The sequence below is a fragment of the Salvelinus alpinus genome, chromosome 4 (assembly GCF_045679555.1).
Source record: "Salvelinus alpinus chromosome 4, SLU_Salpinus.1, whole genome shotgun sequence".
Lineage (NCBI taxonomy): Eukaryota > Metazoa > Chordata > Actinopteri > Salmoniformes > Salmonidae > Salvelinus > Salvelinus alpinus.
The window spans coordinates 21508837-21527774 of record NC_092089.1 but is presented as its reverse complement, the minus strand read 5'-3'; the positions used below and the strand labels follow the sequence as shown (position 1 = coordinate 21527774).

Genomic DNA, 18938 nt, shown 5'->3' with positions numbered 1-18938 from the left:
CCCCATCCCTTCCCCACTCCGTCCGTCAGTTCCTTATGAAAACCACGCTGGAGATCTGAGCCCAATAAGCCGATTAGCCTCTCACTCTCTGTCCACAATCATGGGATTCCATCAGGACCTTTCAAGATATCAGGGCCATTCAAAATGTCAGGGCCCAAATCTCAAACCATCTGGTCATGAATAGAGTATGAATGAATAACTGACTGGTCAAGCAGCCTGTAGGTTAGTCCAGTAATGAAGCCTTGGTCGTTTTCTGAGGACTGTCTGCTTGTGTTTATTAGTGGCCTTGGCATTTACAATTCAATTACAACGATAGGCGAGAGGGGAAAATAAAAGGAAAATATCTGGATGTCTGGATGGAGGCCAATGCAGAGATAAGACTAAAACACTAATATTGTCTTACTCCAGCGTGTTACCATAGGAACAGCAGGAGAGATCCAAAAGACTACAAAGACGATCAATCTAGAGAGAGAGAGAGCAGGAGGAACAGGGACACGTAAGTGCCCTGAGAATGCGCCCTCTCTCTCCCCCCTTTCTCTCCCTCTTTCTCTCTCCCTCTTTCCCTCTCTCTCTCTCTTTCTCTCTCCCTCTTTCCCTCTCTCTCCCTCTTTCTCTCTCTCCCTCTTTCTCTCTCTCCCTCTCCCCCTCCCCCTCTCTCTCCCTCTTTCTCTCTCTCTCCCTCTTTCTCTCACTCTCCCTCTGTCTCTCTCTCGCTCTCTCCCTCCCATCGCTACTTCTCTCTGTCTTTCCTTCTCTCTTCCCTCTCTTTCTACCCCCCCCTCTCAATCTCACCAACCTCAGTAATCATTGGGCCATTAAACAAGTCAGGAGAGCAAACAGCACTTTATTCTGACCAGCCACTTGCCTTAGACCACCTCCTTCTGCCTCTCTCTGCCTCTCGCTCTCTCTGCCTATCTCTGCCTCTCTCTTTCTCTCTCTCTCTCTGCCTCTCGCTCTCTCTCTGCCTCTCTCTCTCACTCTCTCTCTCTGCCTCTCGCTCTCTCTCTCTGCCTCTCGCTCTCTCTCTCTCTGCCTCTCGCTCTCTCTCTCTCTGCCTCTCTCTCTCTCTCACTCTCTCTCTCTGCCTCTCTCTCTCTCTCTCTCTCTGCCTCTCTCTCTCTCTGCCTCTCTCTCTCTGCCTATCTCTGCCTCCCTCTTTTGCTTTCTTTCTGCCTCTCTCCGCTTCTTCTCTCGTTCCTCTACCCCCTCTCCTCCCTCTCTCCTTTCTTCTGTCATCTCCTATCTTCGCTCCTCTCATCCCTCTCTTTTCCCTCTACCCCCTCTCCATTTCTCCCTCTCTCCCTCCCTCGCAGTCCTCCCTCTCGCTCAGCCTTCTCTCACTCCCCCTCCTCTCTCTAACTGCCTGCTTTGTGAGGGATGAGGTCATTCCATTTCCATCCCGCTGTGTTAAACTAGTGCTAACAAGTTGCACAATTCCACAACATGTTCTGTACATTAAGATATACATCAGTCAGCCAGTCGGTGCAGTGCGGTGGGCAGCCCAGCCCCAGCCACATAAAGGGCCTTTTATTCAGGCTCTCTGAGACTCCAGCCCAGCGCTGCTCTGCTCTGCTCCTACAGGTTCAGACCTAGCAGCTTTGATTCCACACACACGCACGCACGCACGCGCACACACACATACACACACAAAATGATCAAATCCGCACAGAGACTTTAAAGCACAGCTTTTTGTTGGCATGGCCAAGTGGAAAAGAGAACGGTATAAAACATTGAGCATGCATCTGTGTGTGGAAGGGTGTGTGGAAGGGTGTGTGGAAGGGTGTGTGGAAGGGTGTGTGTGTGCGTGCATCTGCATGTGTGTGTTTTTATTATTCAGGTGTATTTAGTGTGTGTATGTGTGTGTTGGTGAGGATTGAGACTCACCAGTTTGGCCTCAGAGTGCATGGAGGGTCCGTGAGGTGAGGAACAGGAGCTGGGATGGTTGGGGCCCTGCATACCCATCATACTGGAACACATAGACATCTGCCTCTCCATCTGAGGACCACAACAATATATCACACTACGGCAACACACACACACACACACACGTGTCTGACAAAGACAGTGCTATTAACAGACACACACCCTGGTAGTAGCTTCCTGTTTTAACTCCCTCACTGCTGGGCTGGCTTCCTGCTTTAACTCCGTCACTGCTGGGCCGGCTTCCTGCTTTAACTCCCTCACTGCTGGGCTGGCTTCCTGTTTTAACTCCCTCACTGGTGGGCTGGCTTCCTGTTTTAACTCCCTCACTGGTGGGCTGGCTTCCTGTTTTAACTCCCTCACTGGTGGGCTGGCTTCCTGTTTTAACTCCCTCACTGGTGGGCTGGCTTCCTGTTTTAACTCCCTCACTGGTGGGCTGGCTTCCTGTTTTAACTCCCTCACTGGTGGGCTGGCTTCCTGTTTTAACTCCCTCACTGCTGGGCTGGCTTCCTGTTTTAACTCCCTCACTGGTGGGCTGGCTTCCTGTTTTAACTCCCTCACTGGTGGGCTGGCTTCCTGTTTTAACTCCCTCACTGCTGGGCTGGCTTCCTGCTTTAACTCCCTCACTGCTGGGCTGGCTTCCTGCTTTAACTCCATCACTGCTGGGCTGGCTTCCTGTTTTAACTCCCTCACTGCTGGGCTGGCTTCCTGCTTTAACTCCCTCACTGCTGGGCTGGCTTCCTGCTTTAACTCCGTCACTGCTGGGCTGGCTTCCTGCTTTAACTCCCTCACTGCTGGGCTCGCTTCCTGTGTTAACTCCCTCACTGCTAGTCTGGCTTCCTGTTTGTGTGTGTTCTGGTCAGCTCTAGTTGTCACATGCATGCTGTGTGTGGTTGTTTGTATGGGTTCTCTGTGTGTGGTTGTTTCTATGGGTGATGTGTGTGTGTATGGGTGATGTGTGATACAGGGTCAGATGTTTAATGGTTAAAGTGGGGGTTAAAGGGGACCCACACACACACCCCACTAACCCTCCCAACAACCCCCCCACCCCCCTGATGTCCCCCACTACCCCACTAACCCTCCCAACAACCCCCCACCCCCCTGATGTCCCCCACTACCCCGATAACCCTCCCAACAACCCCCCCACCCCCCTGATGTCCCCCACTACCCCACTAACCCTCCCAACAACCCCCCAACCCCCCTGATGTCCCCCACTACCCCACTAACCCTCCCAACAACCCCCCCACCCCCCTGATGACCCCCAATACCTCACTAACCCCCCCAACAACCCCCAACCCCACTGATGACCCCCAACCCCCCTGATGCACCTCTCCCCGTCCACAGAGGCCCAGCCCCAGAACCCCTCCACACAGCCTTAATTGCTCTAAGTGTGTTTTGTGTGTAAATATCACCCAAACCTGCACCCCTTTCCTGACCCGTCAATCTTCCTCCAGAAAGCCTCAGCTCCTAATTGAATAAACATGGGAGGTTTTTTCCACACCATAAACACAGCCTGTCTTGTGTTACCATGAGAACATATGTGGTATCATTAGAATTATGATACGGGGAGCTTTCTCAGAGTTGTTATCATTCCCTGTCTGTCTCCCACTACTGCTCCGACCTTAAATCTCATTGGCTTGATTAGAATACAGTCAGAGATGAAGAGCCAGCGTCTGAAAGCCACACTGCAGGAGATGGTCGTTTGGATAAATAGTGATGAATCATTTATATGGTGGGAAATACGTGGGAAAACACACAGATATTACAGACTGAAAGAGGGGATGAGATGTGTGTAGGTAGCGTGTGTGTGTGTGTGTGTGTGTGTGTGTGTGTGTGTGTGTGTGTGTGTGTGTGTGTGTGTGTGTGTGTGTGTGTGTGTGTGTGTGTGTGTGTGTGTGTGTGTGTGTGTGTGTGAATCAGTGTGTACATCAGTGGAGGCTCCTCAGAGGAGGAAGGGGAGGACCATCCTCCTCAGTGAATTTTATAAAAATAAAAATGGTAAAACATTTAAAAAGTTATCCCTTTGAGATAAAACTATACTAAATATATTCACGTCACCAAATAATTTATTAAAACACACTATTTTGTAAAGAAGGTCTACAGTAGCCTCAACAGCACTCTGTAGGGTAGAACCATTGTGTAGCTGGAGGACAGCTAACTTCCGTCCTCCTCTGGGTACATTGAATTCAATACAAAACCTAGGAGGCTCATTGTTCTCACCCCCTTCCACAGACTTACATAGTAATTATGACAACTTCCAGAGGATGTCCTCCAACCTATCAGAGATCTTGCAGCTTGAACAGACATGTTGTCCATCCAATCAAATTATCAGAGAATGAATCTAGTACTGAAAGCTAGCTAGCGCTGCAGTGGATTCCATTTGTAGTTGACTTAAAGAGAGGGAAAGACAATAGTTGAACAGTTTTGAACAAATTAATTTATTCCAATATGAAGAAGAATCAAGAGAGAAATATATATTGAGAGAGAGTCATTTTTTTCCAATTTCAGTTTCACTTACTTATCTAGAAAATGCAGCTAGCTAGTGTAGCCTACTGAAACACCCTGCTCAAACATAGGGATGCTATGTTAGCTAGCTGGCTATGACTTTCCAACACAACACTGGAACTCTTCCAAGTCAAGGTGTTACTAATTTATTGCCCCCGGGGCCCGTCGGTGTAACTGCTTACTGACTATACACTGTAACGTTACTGCATGATTGTAGCGGGTTTACTAACACATTAGTTCTACTAGCTATGCTGACTAGGACGTAACTTTAGCTAATGTGATGACAACGATGTAGGCTGTGTGTAGCGGTTTGGCTTGGAAAGGTTTTTACTCCTGGTCACGTACAGCTGATGTGTTGTGCATTGAAGTCCACAAGCGAAAGGAAGGCGTGCGTGTGTACGTGTGTGTGTGTGTGTGTGTGTGTGTGTGTGTGTGTGTGTGTGTGTGTGTGTGTGTGTGTGTGTGTGTGTGTGTGTGTGTGTGTGTGTGTGTGTGTGTGTGTGTGTGTGTGTGTGTGTGTGTGTGTGCGTGCGTGTGTGTGTGTGTGTGTGTGTGTGTGTACTCACAGGCATCAGTACAGAGGAGCCTTGCATGGTGGGGTCTGGCAGGGTTCCAGCCATGGAGGCAGGCAGTGGCTGTCTCTGTCTGTTCCGTAGGTGTAGTAGTGATGACAGGGAGCCAGGGACAGGCCTAGGCGCACACACACACACACACACACACACACACACACACACACACACACACACACACACACACACACACACACACACACACACACACACACACACACACACACACACACACACACACACACACACAGGACAGGACAGGGAAAGCGTATTAAACATCATCCTGAACACACGTTCCAAGTTAGAGAGATAATAAATCATGTGCATATCTTTATCATAAGAACATCACCACATAACAGCAATAGACACATTTTATGTTCTAACAGATGTGTTACTTCACTTCAGGTTATGGGGAGTAGCAGGAACACTATTAGAGGGGTGGGGAGCAAACATACAAACACGCTTCTATCCACCTTGCAGGCAGCTTTTCCATCCAGTCTTTAAATCAGTGTCCCAGTTCCAGCTTGTTTAGGCTTGGAGACATGTCAGTCTACATCCTCTCTGTAGTCTTTGGTTTATAGTTGTTTACACTTGAGGCTTTACTAACAAGACAGACAGTAAAGGATGCTGTACAGTACCTCTCCCCTCTCCTCTCCTTTCCTCTCTTCTCACCTCCTATTCCCTCTCTTTTCTCCTCTCGCCTCCTCTCGCCTTCTCTCCACTCGCCTCCTCTCCCCTCCTCTCCTCTCGCCAACTCTCCTCTCACCTCCTATCCCCTTCTCTCCTCTCGCCTTCTCTCCTCTCCTCTCGCCTTCTCTCCACTCGCCTCCTCTCCTCTCGCCAACTCTCCTCTCGCCTCCTATCCCCTTCTCTCCTCTCGCCTTCTCTCCTCTCCTCTCGCCTCCTATCCCCTTCTCTCCTCTCCTCTCGCCTCCTCTCCTCTCACCTTCTCTGCTCTCCAAAGCACTGACCGGGCTACCGAATGTCGCAGCGGTCTAAGGCACTGCATCTCAGTGCTAGAGGCGTCACTGCAGATCCTGGTTCGATTCCAGGGAGTATCACAACCGGCCGTGATTGGGAGTCCTATAGGGCGGCGCACAATTGGCCCAGCATCGTCCGGGTTAGGGAAGGGTTTGGCTGGGGTAGGCCGTCATTGTAAATAAGAATTTGTTCTTAACTGACTTGCCTAGTTAAACAAAAATAAAATAAATAAAAGAAGCCACTCCTCAGTAAAAGTACAGAGAGATCCTGGATGAAAACCTGCTCCAGAAAGTTCACCTTCCAACAGGACAACGACCCTAAGCACACAACCAAGACAATGCAGGAATGGCTTCGGGACAAGTCTCTGAATGTCCTTAAGTGGCCCAGCCAGAGCCCGGACTTGAACCCGATCGAACATCTCTGGAGAGACCTGAAAATAGCTGTGCAGCGACGCTCCCCATCCAACCTGACAGAGCTTGAGAGGAGCTGCAGAGAAGAATGAGAGGAACTCCCCAATTACAGGTGTGCCAAGCTTGTAGAGTCATACCCAAGACTTGAGGCTGTAAACGTTGCCAAAGGTGCTTCAACAATGTACTGAGTAAAGGGTCTGAATGCTTATGTAAATGTGATATTTGTGTATTTTTATTTTAAAAATTGCAAAAATGACGAAACACCTGTTTTTGCTTTGTCATTATGGGGTATTGTGTGTAGATTGATGAAGGGGAAAAAACGATTTAATCCATTTTAGAATAAGGATATAACGTAACAAAATGTGTAAAAAGTCAAGGGGTCTGAATACTTTCTGAATGCACCGTACATCTTCATATTAAAGCCAGTGTTGTAATAATGAAGTGTATGTAACGTCTACAAAGACCCTGGTTGATGTCTTCTCCAATACCATCCAAACATGGCAATGAGACATAACAGTCCCTGCATGGTGTAACTTCCAATGGAAATGTCTCTGTCCGTAATGTAACCACACAGTGTGGACTGGCTGACAGGCCAATTCACAGTAGCACCCACATCAATAAATCCCATGTAGGGATTAGGACCAGGCTAGAGGCTGGAGGCTGTACACTTACACTGCAGAACAAGGCTTGTTTAAGCCACTCACTCACTCACTGGATGCTTCCCCAATGGCACCCTATTCCCTGTATAGTGCACTTCTTTTGACCAGGGCCCATAACCATTTGTGACGCATCCACTCACTCGCTCTGGACTGCAGCAAATGAACGATCAAACTATCCAGACCACTCTATCTGGGGTTGGTGGCATGACATCATTTATACAACTGCCACCAAATCCCTGTTAGTAAGAACACAGGCTCCCAGCTGCCTGCTCTCCACTAGCTTAGCCTACTACACCCGTCTCCTCATACAGTAGGCTAACCATAGCTAGCCTAGCCTAGTACACCCGTCTCCTCATACAGTAGGCTAACCTTAGCTAACCTAGCCTACTACACCCGTCTCCTCATACAGTAGGCTAACCTTAGCTAGCCTAGCCTACTACACCCATCTCCTCATACAGTAGGCTAACCATAGCTAGCCTAGCCTACTACACCCGTCTCCTCATACAGTAAGCTAACCTTAGCTAGCCTAGCCTACTACACCCATCTCCTCATACAGTAGGAAAACCTTAGCTAGCCTAGCCTACAACACCCGTCTCCTCATACAGTAGGAAAACCTTAGCTAGCCTAGCCTACTACACCCATCTCCTCATACAGTAGGCTAACCCGTCTCCTCATACAGTAGGCAAACCTTAGCTAGCCTAGCCTTCTATACCCGTCTCCTCATACAGTAGGCTAACCTTAGCTAGCCTAGCCTACTACACCCGTCTCCTCATACAGTAGGCTAACCATAGCTAGCCTAGCCTACTACACCCGTCTCCTCATACAGTAGGCTAACCTTAGCTAGCCTAGCCTAGCCTACTACACCCATTTCCTCATACAGAAGTCTACCTTAGCTAGCCTATCCTACTACACCAGTCTCCTCATACAGTAGGCTAACCTTAGCTAGCCTAGCCTACTACACCCATCTCCTCATACAGTAGGCTAACCCGTCTCCTCATACAGTAGACAAACCTTAGCTAGCCTAGCCTTCTATACCCGTCTCCTCATACAGTAGGCTAACCTTAGCTAGCCTAGCCTAGTACACCCGTCTCCTCATACAGTAGGCTAACCTTAGCTAGCCTAGCCTAGCCTACTACACCCATTTCCTCATACAGAAGTCTACCTTAGCTAGCCTAGCCTACTACACCAGTCTCCTCATACAGTAGGCTAACCTTAGCTAGCCTAGCCTAGCCTACTACACCCATTTCCTCATACAGAAGTCTAACCTACTTTGAGGAACCATCCATCCTCTAGGCCTAATAACCATAACAACCAGTATTCATTGTGATTCTGCTACTCAATGCTTTGGTAAAGGTCTATTTCCATGGACATTTGCCAATGACCGCTGACCAGAGACGTTTAGGTTAGTGACGCTAAACGTCTGGATGTAAACGATGGGCAGCTCCATCCCGGCTGGGATTGAGGTAATAGCATAGAGTTAGTGTTAGCACTGGAGAATGATGGACAAATGGGGCTGTCGCTGAGCAAATGTTCCCCCACCTGAACAAATACCTGTATTTTCCCAGACCTAAATGTGTGCATTTACGCTCCAGACATTTAGATTACTGCACACACACACACACACACACACACACACACACACACACACACACACACACACACACACACACACACACACACACACACACACACACACACACACACACACACACACACACACACACACACACACACAGAGGACAATTACGTTTGGGACGATATGTCATGTCTGTCCAACATTGTGATTCGTCACAATCACAACCATTCAGCAGCACATGTGACATGTGGCAGGGGGAAGGAGAGACTATGTGAAGGTAAACACTTCCACATGGGGAAAGGCATGTAGGTACAATGAGGCTGACATAGGACACACATTCAACATGTGCTGTGCTAGCTGTGTGATTGGGTTCGCCTCTTTGACAAACTGGCTGGGATTCATGTCCATAATGGCAGTTCTAATGAAATCAACATGTTTATTCAAGTCTCTTCAAGGCCTTCTGGGCAAGACAGAACTGCATTGAGAAATGCACATTTATAGCCACCACCACAAAGCAACATTAAAGAAGCACTGGGTTCAGGGTTGCCAAAGTTTCAACGTGGCTCAATACCCCGTCCCTTTAAATGTAGCTCAATACCCCGTCCCTTTAAATGTAGCTCAATACCCCGTCCCTTTAAATGTACTGTACGGCCCCAACGCCACAAGCTGTAGCCACAACACAGGGCCATACCAAAAGGTGTGTGTGTGTGTGTGTGTGTGTGTGTGTGTGTGTGTGTGTGTGTGTGTGTGTGTGTGTGTGTGTGTGTGTGTGTGTGTGTGTGTGTGTGTGTGTGTGTGTGTGTGTGTGTGTGTGTGTGTGTGTGTGTGTGTGTGTGTGTGTGCGTGCGTGCGTGCGTGCGTGTCTGTATGTGTATGTGTTTGAAAGCACAGGGGACAGGAAAGGCAGATCACCAACACCACAAGCTGTAGCCACAACACAGGGCCATACCAAAAGGGATGTGTGTGTGTGTGTGTGTGTGTGTGTGTGTGTGTGTGTGTGTGTGTGTGTGTGTGTGTGTGTGTGTGTGTGTGTGTGTGTGTGTGTGTGTGTGTGTGTGTGTGTGGAACGGCAGGCTGTGTCTCCACAGTGGGGATTGCTAATAGTGTGGGCAGCAGGCAGCAGGCCCCTTGGGACAGCAGGTACACTGTGGTCAGTCCTGACAATAGACTCTATCTCACATTACTGAGTGCCTCTCCTCTTCTCCTCTCCTCCTCTCCTCGTCTTGTCTCCTCTTCTCCATTTTCCTCTACTTTCCTCCTCTCCTCTCCTTCTGTCCTCCACCCCTCCTCTCCTCCTCTCCTCCTCTTCTCTCCACCCTCCTCTCCCCTACACCATGACATCACTGCTACCCCTCACCTACCCGTCCCCCCTCTTTATTATTCTCTATTCCTCTCTGTCCTCCCCACTGACACTGCCAGGTCTCTAGAAGTCTGTTCTAGAAGTTTGTTCTAGAAGTCTGTTGTTGACTCCTCATGGTGCCTACTGTATGTCTGAGATCACATCAAACCACTATACTCGTCGCCAAACCCACTGGCTACAGGTTATCTACAAGTCTCTGCTAGGTAAAGCCCCGCCTTATCTCAGCTCACTGGTCACCATAGCAGCACCCACTCGTAGCACGTGCTCCAGCAGGTATATCTCACTGGTCACCCCCAAAGCCAATTCCTACTTTGGTCGCCTTTCCTTCCAGTTCTCTGCTGCCAATGACTGGAACAAACTGCAACAATCTCTGAAGCTGGAGACTCATATCTCCCTCACTAGCTTTAAGCAGCAGCTGTCAGAGCAGCTCACATATCACTGCACCTGTACATAGCCCATCTGTAAGCAGCCCATCTATCTACCTCATCCCCATACTGTATTTATTTATTTATCTTGCTCCTTTGCACCCCAGTATCTCTACTTGCACATTCATCTTCTGCACATCGACCATTCCAGTGTTTAATTGCTAAATTGTAATTACTTCGCCACCATGGCCTATTTATTGCCTTAACTCCCTTATCTTACCTCATTTGCACTCACTGTATATAGACTTTTCTACTGTATTATTGACTGTATGTTTTGTTTATTCCATGTGTAACTCTAAATAAAGGTGAAATAAAAAATGTAAAATAAAACTCTGTGTTGTTGTATGTGTCGAATTGCTATGCTTTCAGGTCGCAGTTGCAAATGAGAACTTGTTCTCAACTAGCCTACCTGGTTAAATAAAGGTCAAATAAATTTAAAATATATATATTACTGGGTCTAAGCTACAAATCCCAGGGTCAGCACAGCCACACACACACACACACACACACACACACACACACACACACACACACACACACACACACACACACTCACACACACACACACACACACACACACACACACACACACACACACACTCACACGCACACACACACACACACACACACACACACACACACACACACACACACACACACACACACACACACACACACACAAACAAACAAACACTGAGCTATACTGTCTTTGGCCCGAGTACCATCTCCAACTCAAGCACTAGAGAGTGGAACACAAGAAACTTGGCAGCTGTCCAGGAGGGAGGAGAATGGAGAGAGTGAGAGAGTGAGGGAGAGAGAGAGTGGGAGAGTGAGGGAGAGAGAGAGAGGGAGAGAGAGGAGAGAGAGGGAGAGAGAGAGAGGGAGAATGAGAGAGGGGGGGAGAGAGAGACAGAGAGAGAGGGGGAGAGAGAGAGAGGGGGAGAGAGAGAAGGGGAGAGAGACAGAGGGAGAGGAAGAGCGAGAGAGGGAGAGAGAGGGAGAGAGAGAGGGGGAGAGAACGAGAGAGAGAGAGAGAGAGAGGGAGGAGAGAGAGAGACAGCCCACTGACTCATATCCTTCCTTTCTGACTCTGCTCCAGTAATGATGTAATGCTCTTGGCTTCTCTCCCTCCCTCCCCCCACCCGCTGCATGCCTGCCTGCAACCAGCCTCCTCCCTCCCTCCTCTCTCCTGCTCTCTCTCTCACCCTCTCCTTCCTTACCTCTCCCTCTCTCCCTCTCTCCTTCCCCGATCTAACAGCGCTGCAGTCACTCCTGCTCTCCTCTCATGTGCTGGGTGCTGGGTGCTGGTTGCTGGGTGCTGGGTGCTGGGTGCTGGGTGAAGTCACTGCTAACTCTGGTAGACACAGCAGCGCAAAACTTTCAAATGTAACCAAAACAAGCCGGGGCCAAGTTCCAGGCGCTTGGGAGATGGTGGTGCGGGTCGCCATGGGAACGGAGGTAAACACAGGGAGAAAGAACGGCCTCAAACAGCTTGCAGCTGCCTGGCTCGCTGAGTAAACACTAGGCAGGACCTGCCCCTGATTTACTGCCTTTAATCACTGGCTTGGAGGAGAGTGTCATGGGGTTTGGACCAGGAAATAATACCAATCTGATCAAATAAATCAGACTAATGGCTTATGACACTGGCTGACTTTTATTAGTGAGGAGGAGAGGAGAGAAAAAGAGAGGAGAAGAGAAGAGGAGGAGAGGAGATTAAAAAATAAAAGAATTGGAGAGGAGAAGAGGAGGAGGAGAGGAGACATACTGTTGAATTCAGACAGGTTCAAGTCAGACAGGTAATTCCATCTCTACCTCTCCTCCATCATCATCAGAGACCTCTCTCTTCCTCTCCTCCACCATCATCAGAGACCTCACTCTACCTCTCCTCCACCATCATCAGAGACCTCTCTCTACCTCTCCTCCACCACCATCATCAGAGACCTCTCTCTACCTCTCCTCCACCATCATCAGAGACCTCTCTCTACCTCTCCTCCACCATCATCAGAGACCTCTCTCTACCTCTCCACCATCATCAGAGACCTCTCTCTACCGCTCCTCCACCATCATCAGAGACCTCTCTCTACCTCTCCACCATCATCATCAGAGACCTCTCTCTACCTCTCCACCACCACCATCATCAGAGACCTCTCTCTACCTCTCCTCCACCATCATCAGAGACCTCTCTCTACCTCTCCACCATCATCATCAGAGACCTCTCTCTACCTCTCCACCACCATCATCAGAGACCTCTCTCTACCTCTCCTCCACCATCATCATCAGAGACCTCTCTCTACCTCTCCACCACCACCATCATCAGAGACCTCTCTCTACCTCTCCTCCACCATCATCAGAGACCTCTCTCTACCTCTCCACCATCATCAGAGACCTCTCTCTACCTCTCCTCCACCATCATCATCAGAGACCTCTCTCTACCTCTCCTCCACCATCATCATCAGAGACCTCTCTCTACCTCTCCTCCACCATCATCAGAGACCTCTCTCTAGCTCTCCTCCACCATCATCATCAGAGACCTCTCTCTACCTCTCCACCACCATCATCATCAGAGACCTCTCTCTACCTCTCCTCCACCATCATCAGAGACCTCTCTCTAGCTCTCCTCCACCATCATCAGAGACCTCTCTCTACCTCTCCTCCACCATCATCAGAGACCTCTCTCCTCCTCTCCTCCATCCTTTTCTCATCTCTCTCTTCTTCTCTTTCATCCTCCATCTGATCACTCTTCCTCTCTTGCTCTCTCCCAGTGTTCCTGAGAGCTGAGTGTGTGTGTGTGTGCGTTACAGTACAGTACAGTGCAGAAGGCAGAATGTGTGGTGGCCCCAGGGCAGAGATGACCTGCTGGAATGAGAGGGAACAGAGCCTGGGCGTTCCTCTCCAAATGCACTATTAAACCAACTGCAGTACACAATGAGCTCATCTTAATTCAGGTCAGATGTACATTCTGCTGCCTCTCTTCCTCTCTCTCTTCCTCTCTCTCTCTCTCTCTCTCTCTCTCTCTCTCTCTCTCTCTCTCTCTCTCTCTCTCTCTCTCTCTCTCTCTCTCTCTCTCTCTCTCTCTCTCTCTTCCTCTCCCGCTCTCTCTCTCTTCCTCTCCCGCTCTCTCTCTCTTTCTTTCTCTCTCTCTCTCTCTCTTCCTCTCCCGCTCTCTCTCTCTTCCTCTCCCGCTCTCTCTCTCTACCTCTCTCTCTCTCTCTTCCTCTCCCACTCTCTCTCTCTCTCTCTACCTCTCTCTCCCTCTCTACCCCTCTCTCTCTCTTGCTCTCTACCTCTCTCTACCCCTCTCTCCCTCTCTCTCTTTCTACCACTCTCTCTCTCGACCCCACCTCTCTCTCTTTACCCCTCTCTCTCTCTCACTACCTCTCTCTCTGTCGCTCTCCTTCTCCCTCTCTCTCTCTCTACCCCCCTCTCTCTCTCTACCTCTCTCTGTCTCTCTCCTTCTCTTTCTCTCTCTCTCTCTCTCTACCCCCTCTCTCTCCCTACCTCTCTCTCCCTCCCTCTCTCTACCCCTCTCTCTTTCTACCCCTCTCTCGCTCTCTACCTCCCTCTCACCCTCTTTCTCTCGCTCTCTAGCTCTCTCTACCTCTCTACCTCTCCAACTCTACCCCTCTCTCTCCCTCTCTACCCTCTCTCTCTCCCTACCCCTTCTCTCTCTCTCTGTCTCTCTCTACCTCTCCCCCTCTACCTCTCTCTCTCTCTCTCTCTCTCTCTCTCATTAACCTTGTTTCTAACACTCCCCCCCTCTCTTTCTGTCATACCCCTCTCTCTCTTTTCCCTCTCCCTGCCTGTTGCTCTACTGTACCTCTCTCTATCTATCTATCTATCTATCTATCTATCTATCTATCTATCTATCTATCTATCTATCTATCTATCTATCTATCTATCTATCTATCTATCTATCTATCTATCTCTCTCTTCCTCTCTCTCTCTCTCTCTCTCTCTCTCTCTCTCTCTCTCTCTCTCTCTCTCTCTCTCTCTCTCTCTCTCTCTCTCTCTCTCTCTCTCTCTCTCTCTCTCTCTCTCTCTCTCTCTCTCTCTCTACTGTACATTCTAAGGTCAGGTCACCACAACACAGTGGTTCATCCATCCATGTCCTACTGCCAAGCAGATGGTGAGGGCATGGCATGGGTAGGCAGGGTCAGGAGGTCAAATCAGCCCATGCATTGTCTACATCCCAAATTGCACCCTATATAGTTTACTAATTTAAGGCTCTGCTCAAAAGTAGTGCACTATATAGGGAATAGGGTGCCATCTGGGACATCTGGGACAGACATTCTGTGGCAGTTCAGTTCCCCTGGTCTGGTCTCAAGGTGGACCTCCCTCCCCTGGTCTGGTCTCCCTCCCCTGGTCTGGTCTCAAGGTGGACCTCCCTCCCCTGGTCTCGTCTCAGGGTGGACCTCCCTCCCTGGTCTGGTCTCAAGGTGGACCTCCCTCCCTCCCTCCCCTGGTCTGGTCTCCCTCCCCTGGTCTGATCTCAGGATGGACCTCCCTCCCTGGTCTGGTCTCCCTCCCCTGGTCTGGTCTCAAGGTGGACCTCCCTCCCCTGGTCTGATCTCAGGGTGGACCTCCCTCCCCTGGTATGGTCTCAGGGTGGACCTCCCTCCCCTGGTATGGTCTCCCTCCCCTGGTCTGATCTCAGGGTGGACCTCCCTCCCCTGGTCTGGTCTCAGGGTGAACCTCCCTCCCTCCCCTGGTCTGGTCTCCCTCCCCTGGTCTGGTCTCAAGGTGGACCTCCCTCCCCTGGTCTGATCTCAAGGTGGACATCCCTCCCTTGTCTGGTCTCCCTCCCCTGGTCTGGTCTCAAGGTGGACCTCCCTCCCCTGGTCTGGTCTCAAGGTGGACCTCCCTCCCCTGGTCTGGTCTCAAGGTGGACCTCCCTCCCCTGGTCTGGTCTCAGGGTGGACCTCCCTCCCCTGGTCTGGTCTCAAGGTGGACCTCCCTCCCCTGGTCTGGTCTCCCTCCCCTGGTCTGGTCTCAGGGTGGACCTCCCTCCCTTGGTCTGGTCTCAGGGTGGACCTCCCTCCCCTGGTCTGGTCTCAGGGTGGACCTCCCTCTCCTGGTCTGGTCTCAAGGTGGACCTCCCTCCTACTTATCTCCCTGATTGTGTAAATGCAATCTAATTATCAATAATAATACAGGAAGTGTGGCTGAAGCAGCCAGGGGTCACAAGGTTAGATCCTGGCCAATGAAAACATGAGAAGAACCACTGGTCGTTAGTTATTGTGACCCGGATCTCCACTTCCCCACTCCGACACCAACACACAATGGGCAGCAGGATAACAGCGGCTAGCGTTGTCTTATCTACAGATAGATGGAAAACAGTGTACAGTACGAGTGTTGACCACACAAAGACCCTAGAAATCCTATTCTATTAGGATGAGGTCTGTATGTCATTCTGGTGAGTTGTATTTCCTTAAAGCCACGCCCACTCTGTGAGATGTGTTTATTATTAAAGCGTTGGCCCGGCCCGGCAATACAAATGTAAACAATGGAGAAATATTCCACATCTTCCAGCTTTCTGGCACAACTGAAGTTGTAACAGGAAGGAAGAGGATTTCAGGTCACACATGATGAAGTCATCGTGAATCACTCTTCAAGCACCTAATAGTCCACAGTGTAAATGTCGCTAATCACAGGCAGTGGTGTGATACAGACTTGTATAACATGGTTCTTCATTCATCTAAAGGTCAGGGATCATATAGGGAGGACTAAAAACACTAATACCAAATGTTACTTTATCCAGCTGGTCTTGTTTGGATAAATACAGAACACACCTACTTCAATCTTTCTATATATTTTGCAATAAACATAAGATCATATTCCATGAAAAAACAAAGCAAGTCTAAGCCTGATATATTCTCATTCTGTACCCTACAGCCTAGCGTGAGACTGATGAAAACGTTTGGGTCTATTTCAGTGGTGAACTTCCCTTCTAGAAATAGGCTGACCACAAGATGCTGCAGCCTGGTGTGAACATAAAGGTGTGAACAGAAACATGATTCTGAAACTCCATGTGAAAAAAAAGCTCAGAGTTATTTTCTTCACTGCTCTTCCGTTCGTGTTGCTCCAAGTTTCACTGAGCTGCAAACCTGCTGATAAACCAGGTCCGTCTTCTATGAGAGACACAACACATAGCCCTTTGTTTTGGTGTGCTACTCATCTCACCATGCACTTAGTATCCACATTGGACCTCAACAGACCAACTCTGCATTTAGAGAAATAAAAAGGAGAAATGTCACCTCTGATATTCTTCTGCGCTTCAAAAAGATGTCTGTCATAAATATGGAATGGCAAGTTCCAAACGTCCAACAAGAGTAACAGTCATCCTTTACTTTTCATGACAGGAGGTCAAGGTGATATCTCACACACTACTTCTCTGTATTAAAGAGTCTAGTGTCTCTCTCTGTGTGTGTGTGTGTGTGTGTGTGTGTGTGTGTGTGTGTGTGTGTGTGTGTGTGTGTGTGTGTGCGTGCGTGCGTGCGTGCGTGCGTGCGTGCGTGCGTGCGCATGTGCGTGTGTGTGTGTGCGTGTGTGTGCGTGTGTGTGTGTGTGCGTGTGTGTGTGCATGTGTGTATGCTAATAATAACAGATTACTTTGATAACAAATTGACCCCAGGTGAAGATTCGACCGTGAAAATCATTAAGGAAAGCAAAAAAACATAGAGGGATAATATAACCGACTAGCAACGATTACAGTCAAATACAACCTTAAACAATAAGCACTTGTCTGTACCAGCTTCGATTCCTGGATACGGAACAATACCACTGGAAAGATTCCTCTGTATTATAAATAGGAGGTTCATTGATGACTGAACCTAATACCACATCTGTAATCAGAGCTGATTGAGAAGTCAGTTGTTGTCAGGTTCACTGAGCTGCCTGGGGAAGTTCATTATGTTTCAATCAGGATGTAACCTACTCATCCAGTGCTGTTGTGCCCCGCCCATCCCCGTCCCCACACACACCTCCCTTTTCTGTGAGTCAAAAGGTTCTGGTCCCACTACAATGTTGTATCTATCTTGGTTGACCAGCTATGTCTAACACATTTAGCCCTGACAAAAGGCAGAGAGCATTCAGAAATCCGTCGGACACCCCTTTACCTTTGTATGATAATGATAGCCATGACGTTAAGATATTTTTTCTGAAGGCCTGGTTTTAACACTGGTTTGTGTCAGTGGTGTTCTCTAAGGTTTGTGTTCAAGGACTCCTGTCAGAGAGGGAGAAAGAGAGAGAGAGAGAGAGAGAGAGGGGCAGACAGACAGACAGAGAGAGAGAGAGAGAGAGAGAGGGAGACAGACAGAGAGAGAGAGAGAGCAGGGGGATAGAGATAGGGAGGGAGGGAGGGAGGGAGGGAGGGAGGGAGGGAGGGAGGGAGGGAGGGAGGGAGCAGGGGGGACGTTCTCCTCCTCAGGTTTCATAGCTGCAGGCCCAGCTCAAAGCTAAAGTAAATTGACTTGAGGAAAGCCAATCTTAATTGATTCCAAGCCTCAAAGCTCTTTAGTAAACATTGTGGAGCAATGAAAACGACTTGTTATCCTAATTCATTGGACGCTCTACGCCTCGCACTCGGCAGAGCCCAGGGCCCAGATGTGGGCCAGCCCAGCTGGGATTAGACTCATTCTGTACTGGCTGGTGATCTCTCTTCCTCTAGTCAAATATCTGCTCTCTAAAGGAGCGCTGCGGTGTGAGAAGATCATTTCGGGATTAAAGCTTTGTAGAGCTCAGCAACAACAACAACAACAACATAGGACAAGGACCTGTTCAGGTTCAGGTCATATCTGAACCAGAATGTGGTTTCACAATCCTACAATGAAAAATACAGATAAATAACTAACTTGTGATATTTCCAACCAAATTTAGTGGCACATACAAGCTGACAGATACTGCACACGGGACAACGGGGACTTTTCAGTATGCAGCACCAGAGTGGAACCCCATTGACCTCCAGTACTTTGTTCTGTTGTGATGAACACTGGGTCTGTGTGTAACCACACCAGCATGTGTGTGGTTTAGCCTAGCGAGCAGAGCAGCAGCCGCTGTGGGGACAGGAAGTTCCTGTGGAGAGACCTCATGCATGGAGGGACGGACAGAAGGATGGAAGCGCTAGCTAATGGTTTCCGGTGTTCCACTATGTTCCTCTGCAGAGGGGTTTCCTCAAGACCCTTTTTCCTGCTGATGTTAACATTTCCAGTGCTCTCTTCCGCTCTCTCTCTGGGTGAATCAGCTCATGGAGAAACGAGTGTTTCCTAGTCATGTGATGTGGGTCCATGGTACTTGGTGTAAACAACAGGCTCCTGTCCTGCGCCAGGGTCAGGGGAACCCCTCTCTGTCTCTTTCTGTCCCACGCTGTCAGTGCAGGAGTCAGAGTGGTAGGGGCTTCCATGCTTCTCTCTTATAGCTTGGCCTCATTCATTCCCTTTTGCAGCACAAAAATCCAATATTAACATCATTCAATACTTCAGAACTAATGGATCAAGTCCCTTACCAAAGTAAATGTCTCAGGTTTCTTATAACCCTC

General features: G+C 49.1%; 1 protein-coding gene across 1 annotated transcript in view; it reads right to left on the bottom strand.

The window, feature by feature from the left end:
- LOC139573025 (cyclic AMP-responsive element-binding protein 5-like) overlaps nucleotides 1-18938 on the bottom strand; it is an 80757-nt gene that overhangs the window by 35806 nt on the left and 26013 nt on the right. The window contains exons 6-7 of the mRNA XM_071395999.1: nucleotides 4992-5115; nucleotides 1885-1995 (exon numbers count right to left, since the gene is read on the bottom strand). Of these exons, the coding sequence (XP_071252100.1) occupies nucleotides 1885-1995; nucleotides 4992-5115 (235 nt within the window). The remainder of the gene's footprint in view (nucleotides 1-1884; nucleotides 1996-4991; nucleotides 5116-18938) is intronic.